This window comes from Pituophis catenifer, unplaced genomic scaffold (assembly GCF_029215685.1).
Source record: "Pituophis catenifer annectens isolate HBS135680 unplaced genomic scaffold, rPitCat1.0.hap2 SCAF_3, whole genome shotgun sequence".
Classification (NCBI taxonomy): Eukaryota; Metazoa; Chordata; class Lepidosauria; order Squamata; family Colubridae; genus Pituophis; species Pituophis catenifer.
In genome coordinates, this window is record NW_027256883.1 from 861,883 (window position 1) to 870,875 (window position 8,993).

The 8,993-nt window shown below is 57.0% G+C and overlaps 1 protein-coding gene across 1 annotated transcript; it reads right to left on the reverse strand.

The window, feature by feature from the left end:
- Positions 1–493: 493 nt before the first annotated feature.
- LOC139314531 (riboflavin transporter 2-like) lies at positions 494–3,488 on the reverse strand. Its single transcript, XM_070940203.1, has 3 exons — positions 2,545–3,488; positions 1,459–1,582; positions 494–706 (listed from the first exon to the last, which is right to left on the reverse strand). Exons 1-3 carry the CDS (start codon positions 3,486–3,488, stop codon positions 494–496), a joined length of 1,281 nt encoding a protein of 426 aa, XP_070796304.1.
- Positions 3,489–8,993: the final 5,505 nt, after the last annotated feature.

Below are 8,993 nucleotides of genomic sequence, written 5' to 3' on the forward strand. Positions count from 1 at the left end.
TAAAGACAAACCTATGAAGAACGGTTGCAGGATTTGGGTACGGCCACTGGCCAGTCTAGAGAAAAGAAGGACCAGAGGTGACATGATAACAGTCTTCCAATATCTCAGGGGCTGCCACAAAGAAGAGGGAGGCAAGTTATTCTCCAAAGCACCTGAGGGCAGACAAGAAGCAATGGGTGGAAACGAATAAAAGAGAGAAGCAACCTGGAATTAAGGAGAAACTTCCTAACAGTGAGGACCATTAACCAGTGGAACAGCTTGCCACTAGAAGTTGTAGGTACTTCATCACGGGGGGGTTTCAAGAAGAGACTGGACAGCCACTTGTCTGAAATGGTTCAGGGTCTCCTGCTTGAGCAGGGGTTGGACTAGAAGACCTCCAAGGTCCCTTCCAGCTCTATTCTGACTAGGACTGGGGGGGAGGGGCCTCTTGGCAGCTTTTGTGGCAGGGCCAGTGCCAACAATCCCAATGGTGGTGGGCCCCTCCAGGGTGCCATTAGCTGGGGCAGCTGGAGTTGCAGGGGTCTCCCGAGTGGAAGAAGCCGTAGATGCTGACCAGGGGGAATATAATGAGAGCCCCCACCATGGAGCCCAGCTGGACCACAGCCCCACACCAGACCAGGGAGCTGCGTCCCTCGTCGCGTAGAATCTTGCCAATCATCAGCTTGACGTAAGAGAAGAGGCCAATGAAGAGGACCCAACAGAGGACCTGAACAAAAAGGGAGGGAAGCAGTCAAGCCTTGGGTGTCTCCCTGGTACCACAGCCTGCCCCACCCCAGAGGGCCACAAGGGGGCCTCACTCCCCACCTCCCATGCTCAGAGGGATGCTGGGGCTGCCCAAGGGAGGATGGCTGTGCGCGGCCAGCTTGACCCTTCAGGCGTCCCCCACTCTGGGCAACCGTGACTGCCTCGTGCACAGCTGTAGGCATTCCCTGCCCCTTTGGGCAGCCTTCTGAAGGCTGGGATGGGCCCCCACCTTGATTCCCCCCCCAGCACTTCAGGCACAGCCTCCCCGCCTCAGTTGTAGGCTCCCCCTCCTGTTCCTCTAATTGCTCTGTGTGGGTGGACTCCTCACTCCTGGGCAGCTGGTCCCAAAATAGACTAAACCCAGTTGAAGGCGCCACTGTCCTCCTCTGTTGTCGTTGTGAGATGCGGCATTGTGTGTCGAAGTGGAAGCTGCCCAGCCGCAGGCTCTGCCATTCTAGACCACTGACTTGAACCAAACAGCTTCTCTGAATAAGCCGCAACTAGCTGAGCTCAACCCCGTCACCCGCACGAGCCACGGAGGCTGCGTTCACACAACACACCAAAGCCAAGAGGCCCCACTGCAGCTGAAGGGGCCCCGTCAAGTGGGCCAGGGCAGGGATAGTGACCAGCTGGGCAGGCTTGGCTCAGGCACCCAGACCCTTCCCCAGCCGACCCCCCTGCAGCCTTGGGGAATGGGGCGGGGCGGGGACTTACGATGAGGAGAATGCCGAGGGGCGAATGGAGCAGGGGCGGGCAGGGGCTGAGAGATGCCGTGCTGATGATGTAACAGGCCAGGAGGGATCCAGCCAAGGAGAGGAGAGCCAGCAGCCTCAGAGACCTGAAAGGGGGGGGCACAGGTGGGAAAGGAGGCAGCGGGTGACTCCCACACCGACCTGCCTGCCTGGTGCAGCCTGGGAAACCCAACTCCTGCCCCCAGTTCAGAAACCCCTGTGCTTGGAGGGCTCTTGGGATGTGGGGCCTGTCTCTTCAGGACAGAAAAGCCTCTGTATGTGTGTGTGTGTGTGTGTCCCCTCCTGTGCTGCCACCTCCCACCGGTGCAAAATGAAAGGAGAGCATCATTATTCAGATCTACATTTCCCATGAGCCAGACTCCCTGGGAGGAGGGGGTCTTCCATCAACTTCACCCTCCCCTCTGCATTGCTGTCCACCTGAAGCCTGCTCTGCTGAGACCCACCTTCCTCTTCCAGGAGAAAACAAGCCCACGTGGGGAGGGTCCCATTGACCTGGGGGCCTGGATGGGGTCTCCTTTTTCAGGGTCTGGGAGGAGGCTGGGCAGGACGCCACTCAAAATGGGAAGCTGCTTTATTAGGTGCTCCTTTCCTCAAACCAGGACATCCCACCCCCCACCGGCAGATTCTCTGGCCACAAAGGTGGGCTGCCCACCCAACCTCAGGGGAATTGCACAGCTGCCTTGAAGGTCCAGCGTTGGCATCTGGGCACCAAGGGTCTGGGTCTACCTGAAGGAGGGTCTTGAGAGTCAGGTCAGGTTTGGTAAGGGAGGACGTCCTTCTAAGCCCCCTCCCCGGCGTCATTCCTGCCCTCCAGCTGGGAGACAAGCGCTTTGGATAAGGGGTGCCCAGCGCAGCTATGTAGGCGGCCAATGAAATGGGAGTTTTTGGGCTCCCCTCTGTCTTCACTGTTGCCGAGAGATCATCCGCCAAAGAGCCCCCGATTGAAATCTCTCCCCACTGGTTCTCAGGGGCCTGCTGGGCTGCCCCTGTGTGGCCAGTTCCCACCCTGGGACTGGGGCTGGGGCCTCCCTAGCATGGCTCCGCTCACCTGCTGACCAGGAACATCCCGAGGAAACAGGCCAACGGGTTGGCCAGGCTGCCCAAGGTGGCTGACAGGTGGTAGGCGAGGCGGCCGTAGGGCAGGCAGGAGTAGGACTGCAGCGGAGGGAGGAGGCCGTTGGTCAGTGCGTTGGCCCAGGCCATCAGCCCAAAGACGCAGGCCTTCTGAGCACGGGAGGAGACCGGGCCGCAGCGGGAGTCGATGGCCCTGAGCGCGCGATGTCCCGTCACGGTGGCTGCTGCGCCATCCGGGCTCCCTTGCTGGACACGGTACCCCTTTGCCAGTCCAGGCAGGTGGTTGAGGACGAGGAAGGCTGCCAGGCTGAAGGCCATCATGGCACTCAGCAAGAGGAAGAAGGTCCGGACGGAGAAACGGGCCTCCTGGTACTCGGCCAGCACCTCCATGGTGCCATTGCCCGCCAGGCTGGCATTGACGCAGCGAGCCATGCTGACCCCCTGCCCCAGCGCCACCAGCCCCGGGAAGAGCCCGCTCAGCCCCTCCCCCACGAAGTAGCTGGTGAGGTGCTGAGGTGGCAGCCGGCGCATGTAGGGCAGGAAGGTGACGGAGGAGGTGCAGTCCACCAGGGCCAGGAAGAAGAGCAGCACCAGCAGCGCCAGGCTGTACTGGGAGGCGCCCAGCGGCCGCGTCTCCTGCCAGAAGAAGGCCAGCAGGAGGCAGGCCAGGCAGCCCAGGGCCAGCAGCCCGTAGATGACGCCCACCTCGTCTGCCCGGCCCCGGAGGAAGCGGTGCGCCAGGGTGAAGGCCAAGGGCCCCAGGTTGGCCAGCTGGATGATGATGGTCAGGTAGGTGGGCAGGAGCCAGCCCTCAGGCACGCGGGGCACAAGCAGCGGCAGCTCCACCCACACGCCGTTGATGGCCACCCAGGAGCCGGTGCCCAGCAGGCAGACCAGCAGGTGGACTAAGAGGCCCATCCTCCTGAGCGGGCTGTACTCAGATTGATGTAGCTCCTAATATGCGATGCCTGAATCCAGTTGTGCCAAGACTGCGGGGTGCCAAGGGGTGTCTCCTCCCTCCTCCTTCAGAGCCTCTGATGCTCCCGGATTTTATTTCACTGCAGGAAATAAAGGAAGAGTAGAAGGGAGGAAACGGGGGGACGTTTAATAAACAAAACACAGTTCAGCCCCATGGAAATCAGGGAAACAGATCACTGTGCTGCGTCTGTTAAAACGCAGGCAATCCTCCACTTAGTACCATAATTTGAATAGTCACTAGCCGAATGGACGTAAGTGGAAGATTACCTGTGTTGTAGCTCCATCTCTCTGCAGCTGCGCTGATCAAAGACAGGAATGGCTTGTCCTGAAGGAGGGAAGAGCCACCTCCGGCCCTGCCAGCCCAGCTCAGCCGTGCCCCCTCCTGTCCACGGGGCTTTCCACCTGCGCCATCTCTCCTCTGGGTACGAAGGCACCTTCCCTGCTAGCCACTCTGCAGGCTTCCCCAGTCAGCGTGGACAAGGGAGGGGGGGTAGCTGAGTGATACATCTGAGGTGGAGGTGTCCAACCTTGGGCTCTTCAAGACGCACCGACTTCAACTCCAGAATTCCCCAGGCGGCCGTCTTGAAGGGGCCAAGGCTGGCCACCCCTGGTCTAAGTCAATGTTTGTCATGCTGGCTGGGGAATTCTGGGAGTTGAAGTCCACACATCTTTTGTTTGCAAAGCTCTGCTCTGCTCTGCTCTTCTTGGGTCAACCAGCAGCTCTCTGACTACCGGTTTCTCTCTTTTCCGAAATAGCACTAAGCCCACCTTCCATCTGCTGGCCCTTGTGGCCCCTCCTGTTGAAGAGCAGGCTGACGGAGAAGAGCCCCCCCCCTCCTCCCTCTGCTAGTCAGCTGCCTGAGGAGGATGCATGAAAAGGCATTCCAAACAGCCACGAGGGAAGCAGTTGTGCCCTGAAGCATCAAGAGAGGCCGTGTTGCACATGAGGCCCCTTCCCAGCCCGACCAAAATAGATTGCACAGAGAGAGAGAGGAAAGAGAGAGAGAGAGAGAGAGAGAGAGAGAGAGAGACAGAGAGACAGAGAGACAGAGAGACAGAGAGACAGAGAGAGACAGACAGACAGAGAGATTCTGTGCCATGGAAGTTAGATAAGAGAATAACAGACTTGGGAGGGACCTTGGAGGTCTTCTAGCCCAATCCTCTGTCCATGGCGGGAGACCCTCTATACCATTTCAGACAAAGGGTTGTCCAATCGCTTCTTAAAAGCTTCCAGTGTTGGAGCAACCACGGAACTTCTGGTGGCAAGCTGTTCCACTGATTAATTGTTCTCACTGTCAGGAAATCCCTCCTTAGTACTAGGTTGTCCCTCTTCTTTCTCTTCTTCTCCTCTTAAATTTGTCTGTTCCCCTTTACATGTTTTTAGGACAGTTTAGGGCCAGTTCCACAGCCCTGTGAGCAAATTCCATCCATCGAATAGACAGGAAGCAATCATATATATTTAATAAATCAATTTGTATTTAGCTCACCATCTTTTCCCCTGCTCTGTGCCAGGTCTCTCATCCTGGAGGGAGGGGAAAACCACTGGAGGCAGCAGCCAAGAACCATGGCTTCCTTCCAGCCTTCCAGGGTTTATGAAGGCAGAGGGGGGAGGGGGAGGGGGAAGGGGAGGGGTCCCCATTCACAGAACCCACAAGAAGGATTCTTCGGATTGCCTTGCTCTGCTTTCCTGAAAGCCACAAGCCACTGCAAGCGGCCCCAGGAACTTTGCAGGTTGTCTGCATCCTCTCACCAGATTTGAATGGTCGGTTGGCTTTCAAAGCATGGCTTCTGTCAACGTTAATAGTGGCAGTTCCAGTTTTCCTCCTCCTCCTCCTCCTCCTCTCAAGCAGGGCGAGGAGGTTTGGGCCAGAGAGCTTCTCCCTGTCACCTTCAGGCCAGGCCACCAATTCTTGGCCAGGGTCCAGTGAGCCACCCTTTGAGGACCCACCCAAATATTGTCAGAGCCCAGGGCTGGCTCCAACTTGACCCTTTGAAAACCTGATCCCTTGTGGCTGTGCCATTGGTCTGCCTCCCCCCCGCATAGCCAGCCAGGGCACGAGGGGCACCCACCACGCAGCTTCCCTGTGCAAAGCAAGGCCAGCAGGGAGCCCATTTGCTGTGTTGCGCTGGGGGTGGCCAGAGATCTACCCTGCTCCCCTTGGAGATCTCCCACCAGGCCCTTGTTCGTTGCCCTGGTGAGGAGCCGGTTGGATGGGCCATTGCAGCCCCCCCCCAGGCACTTCTTTCTGGGCCAGGGAGGGGCAGTGCATTGGGAAGGGCGGATGGCCTTGGAGGAGGGGAAGGGAGGCTGCCCAGGGAGCCACCAGAGAAGAGAGGCAGGAGCCCCCAGTCGCTTCGTGGTCAGAGGAAGGAATTCGGGAAGGACCCGTCCTAACGGGACAAGGAAGTTTGTTCTTTCCGACTTGCAGGACTCTGTCCATGGAGCCTTAGGGTGAAGTGGAATCAATTCCTCTGCTTGCGTTTCCTGCCTGCTTTACCCGGGAAGACGGACAGGTGGGGAGCACCGGCCAAAGCCCAAAACAAGGGATGCTATATGTGTGCTATGGGCAGGGGAGGGGGGGAATGCCAGCCTGGGTTCAAGACCCGAGCACCATGCAAAGGGCTGAGCCGCCATCCTTGCCACAGTTCCTGCCCATCTAAGAGTTCGAAAGCATGCCAAAGCAAGTAGATAAATAGGTACCACTTTGGTGGGAAAGTGACAGCGTTCCATGTGCCTCGGTGTATAGTCCTGCCGACCACATGACCAGGGAGGAGTCTTTGGACAACCGAGACATGGAGATGAGCACCGCGCCCAGAGTGGGACACGACTGGGCAGGGGAAACCTTTATGTGGGCTACATGGGCTCCCATATGTAAATCCTGAGAGATGCAAACCCCTCCTGCTTGTTTCTCAGAGGAAGCAAAGGGTCACCTTCCTCAAACTCCCCCTCAACCCCCAAAGGAGCAGCAGGAGCCGCTTGCCCAGAAGGGCCAAGGCAGCAAGGAAACCAGCCTGGCCAGAAGCTTGGCAGAGACATTGGGGCATGAAACATGGCCACGTGCCAGGCAGGCGCCCTCACTGCTGCCACAGGGGCTGCTCCCGCTGGGGAACAGGGAGAAAGGGCACCGGCACCTTCAGCAGCCCCCAGCCCTCCCCAGGCTGCCTCTTACCAGACGGAGGGAGCCTCCGACTCGCCTCAGTGGCTGCCCTCAGCAGCGGCCGGGCAGGAGGAACCGGCTGCCTTCTCTTCCTATCCGGAGATCTGCTTCCCTGGCTCCGCAGACACCACCGAGGCCTTGCCCAGAAGGCGTGGTGCTCGTGGACAGCCCTGGCCTTTTCCTCTGGGCAAGGCTTGGCAGTGGAACCTCAGCAGGCTGAGCCCCAAAGGGTTGTAGTCAAACAGCAGCCTGCGGAGCTGGCAGCGGAGTTGGCAGCGGAGTTGGACAGCGAGGAGGCTGAGGAAGAGTTTGGGCCAGTCCTGGAGGCTGGGAAGGCCCGGATGAGGGCTCTGCTTGGACCCCAACACTCGGCCACCACTTCCGTCTCCGGTTTTAAAGCCATATTATTTTGTGTTTCCTGTCATGAGCAAGGAAGTCAACCTTATTTCCTTTTCATGCAGCTAGTCCTCAACTTACAACCACAATTGAGGCCAAAATTCCTGTTGTTAAGTGAGACAGTTGTTGAGTTTTGCCCCATTTTACAACCTTTCTTGCCACAATTGTTAAGTGAATCACTGCAATTAATAAGTGAGTAACCCGGTCGCTAAGTGAATCTGGCTTCCCCAATTGCTTGTCAAAAGGGGATCATGTGACCTTGAGATAGAGCAACGGTCGTCCGTACGAGTCAGTTGCCAAGCATCTGAATTTTGATCCCATGATCAGGAGATGCTACAGAGGTAACTGTGAAAATATGGTCATAGCTCACTTTTTTCGGATCCGTTGTAACTGTGAACGGTCACTAAATGAACTGTCGTAAGTCGAGGACTCCCTGGCTCTCTTGGGGGAGGAGCTGCGTTCTCTCAGGAGAGGCTGCTTGCAAGGAGACAGGAGGCGGGTGCAGCTGGGGACTCCCCTTGCCCCCCCCAATGAAGCCCCGGTCCCAGCTGTGCAGAGCCGGCCAAGGGGATCTCAGGGGTGCTGAACCGGGTCTCTGAAACCTCCTTCTGGAGAACCTCTAAGGGAAACAAAAACATCCCTCAATGGTCAAAAAGGGGAAGGGGCAGTCCAGGAATCCCTGTGTCCTGGGAAGGCACCCTAGGAGGGGGCATCCGGCAGCGGAGGAGCCGGCCTGGGTCCATCAAGGGCACTTCTCTCCCCTGAGGGGGTGGGCTGGACTTGAGCTCACTTGGCCAAGACCTCTTGCCCTGCCCTGCTGGATGAGGTGGGCGGGGGAGGGGCACTGGGTGGTACTTCAGCCTGGGAGATTTGGAATAGAATAGAATAGAATAGAATAGAATAGAATAGAATAGAATAGAATAGAATAGAATAGAATAGAATAGAATAGAATAGAATAGAATAGAATAGAATAGAATAGAATAACAGAGTTGGAAGGGACCTTAGAGGTCTTCTAGTCCAACCCCCTGCCCAGGCAGGAAACCCTGCACCACTTCAGACAAAGGGTTATCTAATCTCTTCTTAAAAACTTCCAGTGTTGGAGCATTCACAACTTCTGGAGGCAAGTTGTTCCACTGGTTAATTGTTCTCTCCGTCAGGAAATTTCTCCTTAGTTCTAAGTTGCTTCTCTCCTTGTTCAGTTTCCATCCATTGCTTCTTGTCCTGCCCCCCTCAGGTGCTTTGGAGAATAGTTTGACCCCCCCTCTTCTTTGGGGAAGCCCCTCAGATATTGGAAGATGCTATCATGTCACCCCGGTCCTTCCTTTCATCAGACTAGACATTCCCAGTTCCAGCAACTGTTCTTATTTTTTAGCCTCCAGTCCCCAATTGGTTGGCCAAACGCCTGAAAAGTCTGCCTGGAAATGGTTCTGCCTCATTGTGAAGGGAAGAGCCAGGGGGGTCCCCCAGGACTCCGTTCTCTGTTCAGTTCTGCTCACCATCTTCAGCAACCAACTGAAGGATGGCTGCACAGGCAAGATTTGAAGAGGACGCCACGCCGAGAGGATCGGATTGTACCGTAGATAGAAGAAAAGAAACCCACAAGCCCAAATGGGCCTACAATCCCGTCAGATCCCACAGGATGATGCTTGGCTGTGATAAGGCTCCCTTCATACATCTTGGGGGGCGGGGGGGGTTTGCAGGCCTTAGCACAGGACCGGAAGGATCAAGTGTTGGTAGCCCAAGAGACCCAGCAGAGATCAGCAAAACCTGAGCAGGCAGCCTGATGCAGCAGCTGAAAAGGCCAAAGCGATTGTGAACTGCAGAAAGGGAAGCCTTGTGGCCGATTGACTGGAGGGAACATGCCAATGAGGCCACATTTTGGGTGCTGCAT